Source organism: Lygodium microphyllum, chromosome 21 (assembly GCF_053477565.2).
Source record: "Lygodium microphyllum isolate KBCC chromosome 21, Lygodium_microphyllum_v1.1.10, whole genome shotgun sequence".
Lineage (NCBI taxonomy): Eukaryota > Viridiplantae > Streptophyta > Polypodiopsida > Schizaeales > Lygodiaceae > Lygodium > Lygodium microphyllum.
Window position 1 is genome coordinate 84679440 of NC_141155.1, and position 16877 is coordinate 84696316.

The window sequence follows — 16877 nt, forward strand, 5'->3', positions numbered from 1 at the left end:
GTCGAGCAACCACTATCTCTCTCAGGAGCGGATTGACGAGGAGACGGTATCAAACAATTACTCTCTCGATGGAGCGGACTGTAGAACCGCAGGCCGTGGTAGCCACTATTCCCGAAAATAGGTGGGAGAAGATTGCCGCTGGCATTGCGACGATCTCCAGGAGGTCGTAGCGCCAATCGATCCTCCATGTGCTCGAAAGGACTTAGTGCGCATCGGATGCGTCTTATTGCCTTGAGCATAGTACTGTGATAGTCAATGCAGAACGATCTCTGTGGCCCAGAAAGGAGAGGTGGCACAAGGAGTGTCTAGTGGAAGACGCATATACTCCCGGGGGGGGGGGGGGGGGTTTGGGGAGCAAAGGTTGAAGTTGGCAAGCATCGGTGGTGTGTCCAGTGATGCCACAGTAGGGGCACCCAGTAGTTTGGTCATGTGTTGGTAAAGAACCCATGGATACTAGCGTGCCTTGCTGAAGAAGGAAGAGGTCAGCCACCATGAATCACGAATCGCAATGTCTGTGTCAAGGGGTGTGAGGGCAGTGTGAAGCACGAACCGCAATGTCTGCCTTAAGGGGTGGGAGGGTAGTGGAAGGGTTGGAAGTGAGTTGCCAGTGGGGGGAGGATGCGACTAGCAGCAAGAGGTTGCAACCAATAGAAAAATGCAGGTGAGGAGAGAGAGATAAAAAACGCAGGCAAGACAGCCTGCAGGAGAGAAAGACTAAAAACGTAGGCAAGACAATCTGCAGGAGAGAGAAAGACTAAAGACGCAGGCAGCAGGTGAGAGAAAGACTAAAAACGCAGGCAGGACAGCCTGCAAGAGAGAGAAAGACTAAAAACATAGGCAGCAGGTGAGAGAAAGACTAAAAACGCAGGTAGGACAGCCTGCAGGAGAGAGAAATACTAAAAACGCAGAAAAAAAACAGCAGCGGCAGTCAATATGCTGAAATCAGCTCCGAACAGTGTTTGATAGGTTGGAAATAGGCGCCAGACTGTTCTAGATAGCCATGGCCAGCCTGGACTGCAATGTTCTCCACGTTTGGGGTGTGGGTAGCAAGCTGAAATACCTGAAATCTGCAAAAACGAGATTTTGATGTAGCGGAAGAAGAAGAGAAGTGGATGCTGAACCCGCCACCGGTCTTTGCCTTCATTGGAGTGGAGGATCTTTGGCACTGTTTGAGTGGATCCAGCTCTGATACCATGTCAGAAGATGACGTACCAGCAAGACAGTAGGTTGGTGGGGAGGAACATGGAGTGAACTCGGCAAACATGGAGAAGAGAAGAGAAGAGAGAAGAAACTCTGATGAATGGAATGATGAAGACCTGAATCATGGAGTGAATGTGATACAAGGGAACAAGGGTGGTGTAGCACAAGGAAGATGATGAAGACAACCACGAACCACGAACCACGAACCGCAATGTCCTCCTGAAGGGATGTGAGGGTAGTGGAGAGGTTGGATAGAAGAGGTGACAGATTGAATGAATCAGCCGTAAGGAATGAATGAGAAAGTGGCCTATAAATAGGCATAGTCAGTCTAGGATGGCGCCCCTTTTTTGGGGTTGCAAACCCTAACCGCGAAACGCAGAAATGCAAAAACACAAATTGCAAGTGAAGGGTTTCTCAACACTCAATGTTTGCATTTGATGTGCGGATGAGTCCCATCTCCTCGGGGGCTCTCTTTGTGCATGTGGTTCTCCCCCTCAAAGAAATGAATCTGGCTTTGTGCTATGCAAGCATTGAAGTCCCCCGCCAACAAGACATCTCCAATGCTGGAACAATGTATAATGTCCTTATATGATGGTAGATATGGTGACTCCCCCCCCCCCCCCCCCCCCCCCTCCCTTGTGGGTGATCTTTATATATTCCATGTAAATATTACGAGGATGTTCTTCATATATTCGGATTCACATGAAGTGAGTCTCCTCATCTCTCCGCATGACCTATACTATACGATGTAGCTTTTCCCCATACAAAACAACTACTCCTTTAGTCCCCCTAGGCCCCTCTCATGATGGGACTCTAGGGTAGCACGTTGTTTACCATCTATAGCCTCTCACCTCTGGCAAGTATGTGCACGGATTTTGGCATCTTTGTATATTGGATGATGTCTCAATCAATGAAGGCCTCTTGGAATAGCCATGCATTCGTCCTCATAGCTCCATTACAGTTCCACATTGTGCATTTCAAGTGTGCCTCATAGGTTGGGACTTGTCATCGATACTTATCTTTGATAATGTTGTGCTGTCTTTGTATATTGCCAGTTTGCTCGCTTTGGGGGCTTCCATAATCTGCGGCATGCACTCTATGCGGTGGGCTACTTGGGTGGGATCCTCAAGGTATACTCTCTCTCCTTTGAGAGCCTTTCTTTTGGAGAGAGAGGCTTGTCAAGATTCCAAATCAGCAAATTTGATGATAAGGGGAGGACCCTTTTCTAGATCCTTCCCTATGCACCATGCATTTTGTACCATGGAAGGGGTCCACCATTGTTTCACATATGCTCTTGACATCTTCTAGAGGGTTGTCTTCCTCTTTCCACCTGACCACTTGAACTTACAAGGCTCTAATTTTCCTTTTGTTCTCCTCTTCAAGTGTTGCATTTAGGAGCTCTTCCTTCTTTGTTAGCATCTTCTTTGCCACTTTGATCCATTTGGAGTGTTCAGCCACCTCTGCTTGTGCTTGTTTCATTATGGTGCATGTGTTAATCTCCTTGGTCATGTGTGTCTTCAGCTCATCTTTTTCAGTTTGCACATTATTAGGCATAAGTTTGGTGACCCTTTGTCCTTCTTAAGGAGGTTAAGCTTGCTAGAGTTCTTCAATCACCCTATTCCTATCTTCGAGAGAGGCCTCAGTTTCCACCTTCCAAGAGGTGGAGTGTGATGTAATCTTCTTATATTTTTCCTGCTTCCATTATTGCACCTTCTTAGCCGTCTCCTTCTTGATTTATTGTATGGCCTCATCACACATTGCTGCCATCATTTCTTTGATATTAACCATATCTTAATCCTACATTTTGCACGTCTTGAAGTGCTTCTAGGCTCTTCGTCATGTGAGAATCCATTAGCTTGTTGATGCTGCTTCAAATAATCGAGTATTTCTCGCTCTTCTCCTCTCATGTGGATGCTAGATGTTGGGGATACCCAGCTTCTCTTGAGGGACCCCATTGTATCTTGGAGGCTCGGTTGCTGTTTGTTTTCTCAAGGGCAATCATTTGAATGCCATGGTTGGTGGGTGGGTTCGGATTGGAACAGGTAATGGCGTGATTGAGTAGGTGGAGAGAGGTGGGCTGCAAGGTGAGCCCGGTGAGAATCTTGTGATCGAGATTGAGTGAGCTATGATCGAGACTGAGTGCTCTATAGACTGAGTGTAGGAAGAAGCGTAGAAAAGAGTGAGCAACAAGAGAGAGAGCACGATAGAGTCAATATTTGGTACAATGATAGGTGTACTACTTTTAGGTTTATATAATATATAAGGTACAAGAGTCTAAGGGTGCGTTCACATACGAGCACCGTAAAAGGCACGAAAAGCCTTTATTCCCAACAACCTCCCACCTAAATTCAATGTTCCTGAAGGTAGAGAAAATAATCAGCTTAGTCTATGTATGTATAAAGTTGAAATACACATACTATCCAACCTCCATTATTTGCCGGCAATGAGCAAACTGCTCTACTGGAAGACCCTTCGTGAGATGGTATGTAGGGTTATCATTTGTATGTACCTTGATAGGCTCAATGCTCTTGCTGTCAAGTATATCCCTCATAAAATGATACTTCACTTGTATGTGCCTTGTCTTTGCTTGAAAGATAGAATTTCGTGCTAGGATGATAGCACTCTGACTGTCCCAATGGACAATAGGAATCTTTGTAATACCAAGCTCTCTCACCATACGTGAAAGCCATATTTGCATGCTTCAGTGGTAGCCACATACTCTATCTCTGTAGTAGACAATGCAACACACTTTTGCAGCTTGGATATCCAAGAGACTGCTCCACTTGTGAACGTGAACACACATCTTGAAGTAGACTTCCTGTATGGTAACTACATGATCACGCACACTAGATACATGCAAAGGATACAAAGTATCACTTTTGGAGCACTTGGTAATAATACGAGAGCCCTTACAAATTTTCCATTTGCTCTCCCCAAAGGTGGTGTGATAGCCTTCCTCATCTAGTTACCGTGTGCTTATCAAGCTCTTCTTGAGTTGAGGTACATGTGTCACATTATGCAAAACAAACACGGAGCCATACTGAAATTCCCGTTTCACATTGCCAATGCCTTCAATTTTACATGCATAGTTATCCCCCAAGTGGACAATACTACGTGCACCACGATTATAGTCAGAAAACCACTCATGATATGGTGTGACATGGAAGAAGCATGTAAATCAAGTATCCAAGTTTGCATGTCATCCTTAGAATCTACAATCAATACATGTGCACTTAAAAGAAAAAGCAAGAAGTACATCACCGTCATTGTCATTCTCATGAGTGACTACATTAACCTGTTCTATTTTCACATTGCGCTTCTTTGCAGGTTGGCTGTCCTTTTTTACAGCCTTGTTGTCTTCAGTGTTTTTGTTTTTTCCTTTCTCTTTCTTCAATTGGAAATCGTCTTATTTGTAGTGTCCTTATTTGCCACTGATGGCATTGCAAATTTTTGGAATGAGACTTGCTGCTGCATTCTCTATTTTCAGAACTATCCTTTTGCTGAAATGTGCCTCTAGTGTGCAATCATTAGGAGACTTGTTTGCTGAATTATTTTGCCTATTGAGTTCTTCCATTAGTGAAGAACTCTCCACATCAGAATATTATAGTTGAGCATTGAAGTTACACAAAGCTGTCTTGAAAGTATCCCAACTTTCAGGCAAAGTGCATAGCAAGAAAGTAGCCTTGAACTAATCATCAATATGGAAATCTAAAGCAATCAGCTGATTGAAAATTGAGTTGAACTCGTTCAAATGCACAGACATGGCTATACCTTCTTTCATGCGGATGTCCATTAAAGTTTTTAGTCAGTAAACCTTGCTGGCTGTAGTTTTCTGAGCGTACAATGCTTCAAGTTCACTATAGAATCTCTACAATGAGATTTAATTGGCTTTAGGGATGTTGATGGCCCTTATTCACACAAGAATTAATGAGGAAAAATTGCATAATACAATTCACACCGATAGATAATGACATGCATGAAAAGGCATCTCACATCGCTTGACAAATTTTTTGATTGGAATACTCTCAAATTTGTGAGCACAAATTGTAGAGTGGGCAAGCTCATCCAAGTCATCCCACTCGTGTTATTCCATGTCTACTGGTTTTATTCCCTTTGTTTTGATGGGCTTTACACGTTTCTTCTGCACCAAGACATTGTAGCATTGTTTTTGCCATATTGCAAAATTATGTGCATCCTGGAGCTTCTTGATGTGCAAAAGATTGCTATTGTCACTGTTTCCAGCCAAAATTTATAGTACCTTATCAACTTAACAGTCACCAAAGGCAAGCCCAAATGTCAGACAAGTAACCAGTACACTACAATTACCAACCAGCAATGCAAATCCCGAGATTGCAGAAATTTCAGATCTGCAAATAGATTTTCAGAATTAAAAAGTGTCTGTTGCTGCACTCCTCAAGCAATTACTGACACATTTAGAGACCAAGGCGCCAATTACATGTGAAATTCCCAAAATTTGACTGCAGTTTTTACTCCAAAAGCATTCGCAGGCAAAATCTGACAATTTTGATCAAAAGCCCCAAATTTTTAGAAGATAACCCATCCAGATTGCATGAATACATGTACCCAAGTGCATATGCCAGACAATCGTTGCATAGATTGATGAGATTTTGCAAAAGCCCCAATTTGGTTGGGTCCAGAGTGCACAAATTTCAGTGAAATTGAAGAAATTCAACTAAAATGTGAAAAGCCCCAAAATTTCTCAGGCAAATGTGCACCAAATGTGCAATTTCTAAGTTGGATTCTCTTGTTTTGCGTTGAAGTGCCCAAATCGAAGAAAAGCCCTAATTTTCTTGTGCAAAATTGCACGTTGTGCTTGTGTGTGTGAACGTTTGGCAAAGGGGAGATTGAATAATGGTAGAAATTAAAGAAATTTGATAAAAAAGAAGAACAGATCTCTCTTGGAGTTGACCAGGACCTATCTTGCGTTGGTGAGATTTGCTTTGTGTTGCCACCTTGCATTGCCTGACTAGTCGACCACGTTCGACGCTTGCACTGCTTATGCTTGTCAAACTTGTTGCCTATGGTCTACAACTTGTCGCCCCAACTAGCCTGCTGCCTCTCGACGGCCTGCGACTTGTTGCCCTGACGAACCTATTGCTTGTTGACTTGCCGCCTCTGGTGTCTTTGCATGCCACATGTTGAAGTGTCAACTATTCTCTTGCTTGCTCGCGCCAATCACCTACTTTGATACTAGTTTGATAGCCTTGCTGTGATCGAGACTGAGTGAGCTATGATCAATGTTGAGTGCTTTATAGACAGAGTGTAGGAAGAAGCGTAGAAAAGAGTGAGCAGTTGGAGTGAGAGCCCAACACAATTAGTATTTGGTACAATGACATGTTCCACTTTTATGTTTAGATAATACATAAGGTACAAGAGTGTAAGGGTGCGCTCACACCCGAGTGCAGGTGGGTAAAGGCAAGGCAAGTTCAGGGTGGGTTAGAAGGCCGGGGAGGCAGGGTGGGGCTGAGGCGTGGCATCAGTTAAAGCCACATGTTGACTTAAGGACTAGGCAACATGTAATCAAAAGTGAGGCATAATCAAATCAGGCAGGCAATAGGCCTTGATTAAAATAGAGGCACAATCAAATCGGAATTGAGGTGGCCTAGGCGACATCATGCCAAGCTGAGATAACGAACCTGTCTATATGCTCCAGGGGTAGTGAGATAGGCCTAGTGGGATTGTCCACAAGCTAGAGCAAGTAGAGCGTGATGGGTTAAGGTTGCAGGGCTGGTTCGCCCCGCGCGCACGCACGCACACACACACACACACACACACACACACACACACACACACACACAGAGCTGCCATTGCTGTGGAAACTGTTGGCAAGCCATTTTCAGGCAACAAGAGATCCTCCAGGAGCTGATGGTATGTTTTCAGCCAAGCAACATTATATTCGGGGTGTTCCATCAGCGGTGACAGCTTTCATGGTTGTTTAAAATATGCAATAGTTGATTTCTTACATTTCTCGTGATGGAAGTTTAAAATTTCTCTCCCACATATTTTCTCACATCCTCCAACCTATTCTCATTCTTAGCAATTTCCAGCAAAATCAGCCATAGGAGGTGGACATTTTGACTAATTTCTGCTATAAACCATAATTAGCAGCAGAAATAAGGGATTGATAGTGACCTTCGGAAACATGCTTAGAAATTGAAGGCCTAGAGGCTTGAATTTTAGTCACTAAAATTAGGGCAAATTGAAGAGATTCAACTGGCCGCTCAGCCAATAGACATTTGGGGCTTAATTTGTCAGCTAAGGAGCTCAATTGAAGGCCAATCCTCAAGCAAATCAAGGGGCAATCGGTTTGAAGGCTTGTTGGTCATTTGTGACTATAAGAGGTATTTGGAGAGCGAGGAGATTCAAGGAATCTCAATGTATTCTATCCAAATTCCAATACAAGATAAAGAAATACTGCAAGGGGGGCCAATCATAGTAGTAGGGGAATGCCATTCCACCACCTTAGAAACGTGGGAACGTGTTCCACGCTTAAAAAAATCGAAGGTAATGGGGGAACATCGTGGGGGAATGCCCATCAAGGGGGAACGTGGGGGAACTTTTTTTTGGGTGGGGGGGACTGCTGGGGAATGTGATCTGCTGCCATTTCCCTTCAGGGAACGTGGAAAAGGTGGCACCTTGCAGCAGGGAGTGTTTCGGGAGTCGTGTCTACATTATTGGGAGTTGCATGGACAGTCCTGATTGTTCAGAGTAGGCTGCAGGTACCGTGCGCATTGTTTCATGTGATAGTGACTGATTGTTGACCTCTTCAACATTAAGGTTAGCATGATCAATGTCGTGTCTCCACACACACACACACACTCTCTCTCTCTCTCTCTCTCTCTCTCTGCCCTTTGAAAGGATTGCAGGCTAATGTCTTCTACTGTTTACAATTTTCTCTGCCTAGACTCTCACGCATTGGGCTGCTGTTTTTAATTGTTTACTGTTTCTACTATTTTAGTTCTCTCTCTCTAGATTCTCACACAGAAGCGTACCTCTAAAACAGCTCAGTCTTTGACTGAACTAATTACAGCTCTCTCTCTCTCTCTCTCACACACACACACACACACACACACACACACACACACACACACACAGCTCTTTGTTTTTACAGCATTCTTTGTCTCCCTCTCTCTCTCAAAGCAGGCTGAGAGCCTCAATTTTTACTAGCTACAGCTCTCTCTTATGAGTAAAATAGCTCTTTGTTTTTACAGTGCACACACTCACACGTGTGCGTGGAAGTGAATGACTTGATATTTGTGAGTGCGAACTTACGCTTGCTGCAAATGTGGCTTTCCTCAAGGCGGAAAAGTTTATAGCTCTTGATGAAGAAGAGTCCTGAAATGATGAGGATGGAGAGACACCTATGCCCACATATATGGATGATTATCAGGATGCTTTGGAACTTGCAAATGCTGATTTTGATGATGATATGGCTTTCTTAGACAATGTGGATGATCTTTTGGATAGTCTTGTTGCTAGTGGCAGCCATATTCGAGAGACTTTCAAATTCCAAGCTCCTATATTCTATCCATTGTAGTTGTTACTTGATGCTTCTTGACTCCTTTGTGTAGTGTCATCTTAGATTATTATCTATTTTGGATTTGATGTGCCATTTGAATGTAGTCAACCTTTCGTTTATGAGAAAGACTACCTTGTTTTGCATATTATACATGCATTTTTGAAAGAGCTTTTATGAAATATATAAATGAATAGTATAAAATACATAAATCATGTATATAGTACAAGTCATTCCCCTTACGTTGCGGTTCCCCAAGGGGCTTCGTTCCGGTTCCCTTAGGACCTCTCATTTCCATTCTATTTCTAGTATGGCACCAATTTTGAGGCAAATAGGCTGTCCATTGTCCAAGATTAAGTGGTAATGTTTCAATTTCAGTTTATGTGAATTTTATGCTTGCTGTAATTAGTTCTAAATTAGGTTATTTACCACCCTATCCAATGAGAAAGGCTCGTTTAAGATAAAACATGCTAGACTTCTTGAGATCTATAGTCTTGATAGCACTAGTCATGTATATTTCATGAGAGAGCATAAGAGTGCCAAGGGGAACAAGACTTATTTGGAGAAATTAGCTCAATCGGGGAACTACTTCTCATCTAAGGATGCCCCTTATGGATCATTGAAGCATTATAAATATGTCCTCACAAAGATGGTCGATCAAGCATCTCCATAAGCAGGTGGCAATGGCTGGATGGTGGCCTCTCAATTGATGACCATCTCCGTCCTTTGTGGTTGGGCTAGTCATCTTTGTGATAAAACTATCATGTGTGAGATGGAGAATGTGGTGTTGATTAATAATTATCTTTGTCCGTAGTGGTTGGGCTGGAGTGTTCCATGTACTTTGGGTATGCAACATGATAAAGTTTCTGCGAATCACCTATTCAGCTTAGGAAAGGGGGAAGTGCATTGTTCTTTTTCCATGTATCACAATGTAGGTGCTCACTTGTGCATGCCAACAGTATGTGGCCCCATGTAGGGCTAGTTGTCGTGATGATTGTACTTGCCATAGTCTATGTAGAAGGGTCATTCGTTGGAACAAGGCCTTGATTACTTGTGGAGCTGATCCTATTTAATGGCTTATTGCACTAAGGGAATCTGCTCATGGTGTGGGATTAGAGCTTGCTAAGTTGGTCTCTCTTCTAGCATTGTTGCAAAGAGCTAGTGAAATGTTGTCGCTTCATATGATGTTCCTTTATTTTATCTATTGAAAAATCTTTTTTTTTGAACCCATGTGATATGCTATATATTTATGAGTGAACCCCCTGAGGTACATATATAGTTAGAGTTAGTGGGTACGATGGATTTGGCTGGTCACATTGGCCTTCAACCGAACAACCTCCTACTTAAAGTGCCTTTAAGGGGGACAAAAGAATAAGAGAATATGTGAGGCATAATACATGTGAGTTATCATCACCCAATGCCATTAACTCCTTGTAAATTTCAAAATTTTTAGAAGGCAGACTCTTGGTAAGAAACTCTATAGGGTTATCATTGGTATGAACTTTGATAAGCCCAACTCATTTATCCTGAAGTATTTAACAAATGAAGTGAACTAGATGTGCTTGCTCTTTGAAACATTGCAACACTTTCTTTGAGATGCTTTGACAAGCCCAACTTGTTTATCCTCAAGTATCTAACAAATGAAGTGAAACATATGTGCTTGCTCTTTGAAACATTGCAACGCATAGATGCTTTCAATATGAAGGTGTTTTTGTGAAGGGTATTTGCTATGCTTCATCTCCTCCTCTAGGAATCTCTCTTTCATAGATTTCTACGTCTTTTAACGAATATGACTATGGTTTGATAGATTATTCATGTTTTTGGTATGTGCCAAGCATTGTTTGAACTATTTGGTTTGGCCACATTCATAGACGTTTTGGCACATTCGGAATTGATAAGCCCAACTATCGCTACCAGTTAGTGCGAATTCTTCCATGATTGCTTCTACTTAGAGTAGATTGATAAGTTATATGTAGAGCTAATTTTTCAACCCATGCAATATATAAAGGGCTTTTTGGAGGATTTCATATCAAGTTCTCCTTTGTATTGTCCTAGAAATGTGTTTTCTCTCCTTCCTAGGTTTCCTACGAGTAATATACCTGTCGACTTGCCGATGCCCCCACATGTTTGTCTTAGTTTTGTCCATCTTGGTTTTGTTTGTTAGAGGGACATTTTCCAGTGAAACTCGTTTTTACTATAGATATTTAATTGTTCTCAATTGTGCATTGTAGTTTTTATTGGGCAATAAATTTTCTTTCTTTTAGATTTTTGTCATGTGATGAGATACAGAGTACACATTTCCATTGCTTTGAGCTATCTAGTGCTCTGGATGTTCAAAACCCTCCCAAAGGTCAATGATGGAATCCATAATGTAGCTGCCCATAATAAAACCCTTTTGCTCTTGTGTAATCCATTTATCAAGATGGCCACTAATTCTTCTCGCCAATTCCTTGGCGAAATTTTTTAATGCGGTTGTAAGATAAGTAATAGGTCTCTAGTTAGCCAATTGAGATTTGTCATCCCTTTTATGGAAGAGTTTTATTACTTCTGCATAAAGACAATGTGGCGATGCTCCAAATGCGAAAGATTCTTGCCACATTGCAAGGAGTAGGAGTATTAGGTACTCCTTAGATTTTTGGAAAAAACTCATTAGGGAGACCATCTAATCCTCAGAATTTACCCTTTTTTAGCTCATTGATTGTATCGTCTAGCTCATATGGTGTGAGGTCTTGTTCAAAGATTTTGGAAATTTCTCTAGGGATAACTTTAGGCCTGCATCTAGCAATTTTAGCTCTAGCATTGGTCTTTTCTAGACTTTGAGGGGGGTAGAGCTAAAAATGTTGTAAAAGAAGTCATAAGCTATCGAGAGATTTTGATCCTGATTTTTTGCCAAGTTGCCATTTGGGTCAACCAAGAGGGGTAGTAATTCTCTTTCCTTTTTTTCATTATGAATTACAAACATCTCTAGTGGGTATGTCCAATTTTTGTGCCCAGCATGTCTTGGTGAAAAGTAGTTGTTCAGCTTCAAGCTCTTCTCCTTGTTTAAGTTCCAACTTAAGTTTCAGGAGATTGTCCTAAGTCAAAGAGGAGGGGAGCTAGAGGGCAAGGAGCGTGATGGATCTTCTAAGCGAGTTTTTTTTTTTTTTTTTTTTTTGGGGGGGGGGGGGGGGTTTAGGGTTTGGGGGGGGGGGGGGGGGGGTGTGCAAGTGGCCATTAACTAAGAGTTGAATAGATGTATGGTTGATTTCACCTTGCAGGTAAAACATGATTTTACAAAAGCAATGGGTGCAATTTGAATTTGTCAACCATAGTTTTAAAGAAAATGCAACATTAAAACATTAAACATTTAACAATGAAGAATAATGCTTGAAGAACATGACAAGAAAAAAGTAATGAACATGAGAATTATAATGCTTTAATGCTATGTATAAAAGGCAAAGAACATGATGATTAATAAGGCTATGCTTAACAAGCATAAAGAACATGAGGATTAATAATGCTACGTTTGAAGTGAAAACAATATACAATGTTTTACTAAATACGTTTCGGTCTTGTTGGGAAATGGGGTGAACCAAATCATTTCCCCAAGAGGAAATGCCAGCCATTTCCCCAAAGGGGAAATGTTTTTGATAGGGAAATGGGTTTCGGGCCCTCCTCCACACGTTTTGGCGTTTCGGATCCTATAAAGGGGCATTTCCTGCTTCTATGCTGTCAACATATCCAAAAATGATAACACAGTCAGCAAAAGCTAAGGCGGCAAAATTGAATATATCATTTCAAACAAATTTTAAATTCTTGAAGTCTTGTTTTATGCATGGCCAATTATGTTTGAATACCTCTCTCTCTCTCCTCTGATTTTTCCCTTTTTTTCCATTTCCCTCCTTTTTGGGTTGTTTTTGTTTTTTTTTGGGGGGGGGGGGGGGAGTGCTGGAGGGAGAATGAAGAATCCTGGCATGAACAAAAGCAGATTATTTTAGATGCTTATATATGGTGCAGTTTTTCAAATAAGTTTAATTGATTAAATTTTTTCTGTGTACAGGCTCAACCCTTAAGCTCTACTCAGCTGCCTAAGAAAGCCAAAAGGGATGCAGAGGAGAGCTCATCCTCAGAACAGGAAGTGGTTGATGGAAGGAACCATGAGAAACAGAGCGATTCAGTGGAGGCTACTGTAGCAGCAGAGAATACAGATAACGAGTACGGAGCACAGCCTAAAAGGAAAACAAGAAAAGGCAGAATGGAGATGGAGAAAGCAGAGGAACTTGAAGCACATGGAGAAGGATTGGAGCACACAGATAACATAGAAAGCCCTAGCAAGGGGAAAAGGCAGAGCATACATGGGATGGTCTCTGAAAGAGACCAGAAGGCAAGGGATACAGTAGGAATTGGGGTTAAGTCTGCTAGAACCACAAGGTGCCAAGGATTAGGCATGAAAATTGTGATGGGAAGCAATGCAGGTAAGTTCTATGTGTTGTCTGTGAAATATAAAATAAATGTAAAAGTCACCTTTTCATTAACACCATCAATGTGCTCTATATATGCTTGTTTGAAAATGTGTCCAGAAAATAAGATAAGCTTATCAAGTCCATAGATTTGGACATTGGGGGGAACACTAGAATTGAAAAGACCAGACTCTCATGTTGATTGCTTAAGAGAAGCTAGGGAGATGCAATGGAGAATACAGAAGCTTAACCAAAAAAATTAGGAACATCAATGTAAAGAGAGACATCTGGGTTGTTGGCTTAGAAGAGAGCATGGTCGCAATGCTGAAAATGAAGACCCTCTTTAAACAAGGACCTGAAAATGGAAAGCTATAGTGATTTGTTGAGGTTAATAAACCACTGATTCCTTAAGTACATGATGTAGGTGTGTCAGACATCAGCCAGCAGAATTTGCCAGACATCTCCAGAAGTCGTACTGATGCTGAACATTCTGAACCACATGGGAGTGACGATATTTCTCTTCATGGGGCAGATGAGGAAAATAGGCGTCCACAAACAAGGTCAAGAAAAGCAGCAGCAAAATTGACCAGTCAGGTGCCTTTCTTGGTGTGGGAATTTGAAGGAACTAAATGGCGAAACAGCTACAAGCAACAATGTCTATGTTGCCTCTAGTGGTTTGGGGGAGTTTGTCTTGTTTGCAATCTTGTTTATGCTGTTATGGTAGGGTTATTAAAAGTTATTATTGACTTCTTGTTGCTGCTACAGTAGAGTGACTATCAGGTTTTTTTTTTTTGTAGGTTGAAATGGAGTCAAAGACATCATCTATTATGGTCAAGTAAGTTAAAGCTTTGATCTTGTTTTTTGTATATACATCAAATCTTAATAAAAGCAGATTTTTAAGTTGGGTTGAAATCTAGTACATGCAGCATTCCGGTTTGACCATCCAATTGCAAAATTTTGGGCTGCTCCATTCCCTCTTTCCTTCTTCCTCCGCATCTTTCCTCTTTGCCCATCTTTCTTGTTGCGCACCCCCAATCTATCCATTTAGAAATCACAAAATGCACAAACATGTCTAGAACATAAAAACTTAGATGAAAACAAAAAAACACAAAAAGAGGAGAAGAGTAGAATTTGATGAATGGATGAATGTTGAATATGAACGAGTGAAGAAGATGATACAGATGTGATGCTTAAGGATTGGATATGTCCAACAACCACTTGACTCTTGTGGGAGCAGGCTGAGGAAGAGTGTTGGAGAGTGATGCCCTCTGTTTACGGATTCTGAATGCATTGATACCACCAAATTTGTAGTAGATGGAGCAACCTGGAGCCAAAGGTGATTTCTTGCAGCAGTGAGGGCCAGTTGAATGAATATGACTGAATCTGATGTGAAGGTGCAGAATCTGTTGACAAAGTGCTGGAACAATGAAACACAAATTTGTGGATGGTGTTAAAATGCAGGTCTTGTGATGGTTTCCCATGGGGAGAAAAGGTGGTTAGTGTTGGAAACAGGTTGGCAAGGCTGGAAATCAGGTTGCCTGCAGTTTGGAGTAGATGATGCTGTGGAGGAAGTTGTAGCAGTTATAGCATGGACAGGGTTGTCTCCGTACGTAGTATGGACCGATCCATACAGTATGTATTCGTATGATTTAGTATGAAAAATAGGCACTTTTTGGCCACTCTCCTTCATGCCTACAACTTTCTTTTTTTTCGTTCTCGTTTCTTTTTTTTTTCTTCTTATCTCTCTTTCCCGCAAGCCTCTCTCTCTCTCTCTCTCTCAAACTTCTCACACCCTTTGTATCTCTCAAGCCTCTCTCTCTCTTAAGCTTCTCACACCCTCTGTTTCTCTCAAGCCTCTCATCTCTCTCTCGATAATCACACTGCTGTTTAGAGGAGTGATGGGCAACCTCCTCATCCGAGTCATCAAAACCTTGGAAGCGCTGGGAAGACATCTTCGCACAACCTGCAAAAACACAAAGGCTATTGTGTTTTAACTTTTGCTGTAGGAGAGCCTGAACAGAGAGAAAATCAGCAACACCTACAAGAAGAGAGTTGTGGATATCCCACCTTTGTTGAAAGCACCTGTATTGTAAAAAAACTGCATTTATAGGAGCAAATAGGTTGCTGAAATGTGAGTTTTCAGCAACAGTGTGGTCTCCTCTTTAGCTGGAAACTGTGTCCTCACATAGGCCATGATACCATGTGAGAGTGCGCAATGGAAGATTATCACAAACACAGAGAGAAAAGCTGAAGAGAAAGGACAGCATGAAGAGAAGAGAAATCTGCAAAGAATTTGAGAGAAAGACTGATTGGTCCCAATTCAAAAACAAAGGTCTATCCTGATGAGCTGCATGAAAGTGCCGGTCTGTCCTATTCATACAGGGCTTGGAATGGACTTCCCTTTTTGTTTTATATTTGTTGCTTGTTTGGAAGTCTCTGTGGTACTTTGCCTTGGAATATTTTGACCCTTCCTTTTTGTTTATATTTGTTATATGTTTGGAAGTCCTGTTGTACTTTGTCTTAGGATATTTTGTCCCAAGGGACTCGGTATCTTTATTTTCTTTGGGGAAAAAAAGGCATGCTTGTCCTGTTTGCTACTGTACAAACATGGCTCCTCTGGATGTGATAAAGTTCTCCTGCTATGTCATCTCTCTAGCCTCTCCCTCTCTCTCAATCTTCTCTCTCGCAAGCCCACACTTCTGTTATTTGTATTATCGTTCATGTATGAGTATTCACTCGCATCTATGTAGTTGTAAGTTGTAGGTAGCAGTAGCGCATGTTGCATATGCAGCGTCAGGTTTTGGCATGTTACCCTCAAGTAGTGATCTTATATACTCTAATAGCATTGCTATTGAGACATGGAACATCTATTCCATTATCGTTGGCCCAAAGGAATCAAGTTATTTGTTTTCGTACTAATATCGTACCATACCTTATAAAATCTTAAGGTACCATTTAGTATTGCATTTTATTGTACCGTACTGTATTGTACCTTTCGTACCTGACAACTATGAGCATTGAATGCAACAGATGAGGCCATGGATGCTGAAAGCGTGAGAATGCAGTTGAGGGATGCCTGAAGGCAGCTGGCGAGAGTAGGTAGGACACAACAAACATGTTGAAAGCAGCCAATTGCTGATGTAGATGGCTGGCAGCAAGGGCAGCACCTACTACAGATGGTGTGGATGAGGGTAGATGGCATTGAAAATTGTGGATGCAAAGGTGGCAAAGAGATAACAGGAATGAGGAATGGTGTGCATGTAGGGTCCCCTTTATAGAACATGATGGAGCCAGAAGATTGTCTAGAGTCTTGTTTTATTATCTAGAGTGTCATAGAAAATATTGAAATGCCTTTTTGGAGTTGTTTGAAGTGAGCTGGAGAAATGCTAGGAACATATGATAATTTAGAGGCAAGTTTTGGGTGGCCAAAACTTCCTCCTTGAGTTTCTCCCTCATCTTGCGGTGTCAAGTCATGTAGGATGTGCGTTGACAACTCCACCCTCACTCGTGACGTGGTCCCTTGCCATTCCTCCAGCTTACCTTGTACATGCTACATTGATATGGATATGAGCTTCTACCCTCAATATGGGCCATTTTTTAAACTTGTAACCGTTTTGTGAGTTCCGTGTCGTATTGAGTGGGTGCCGTGACATGTTGAGTTGGTGAAGTCGCGATGCAGCACAGCGGGTCTAGTGCTCGTT

General features: G+C 41.8%; 1 protein-coding gene across 5 annotated transcripts in view; it reads left to right on the top strand.

Annotated features, from left to right (window-relative positions):
• LOC148018230 (sister chromatid cohesion protein PDS5 homolog A-like) overlaps positions 1-16877 on the top strand; it is a 203863-nt gene that overhangs the window by 124607 nt on the left and 62379 nt on the right. For 2 of the 5 annotated variants that reach the window (XR_015687776.1, XM_087662282.1), the window contains exons 25-27: positions 12777-13191; positions 13601-13736; positions 13974-14011. Coding sequence is in view for 2 of the 5 variants with exons in the window: in XM_087662282.1 (XP_087518408.1) it covers positions 12777-13191; positions 13601-13736; positions 13974-14011 (589 nt within the window). In the remaining 3 variants the exon portion in view is untranslated. Of the gene's footprint in view, positions 1-12776; positions 13192-13600; positions 13771-13973; positions 14012-16877 lie in introns of those variants that run through there. The other 3 variants (XR_015687777.1, XM_087662283.1, XM_087662284.1) reach the window with 2 other exon arrangements.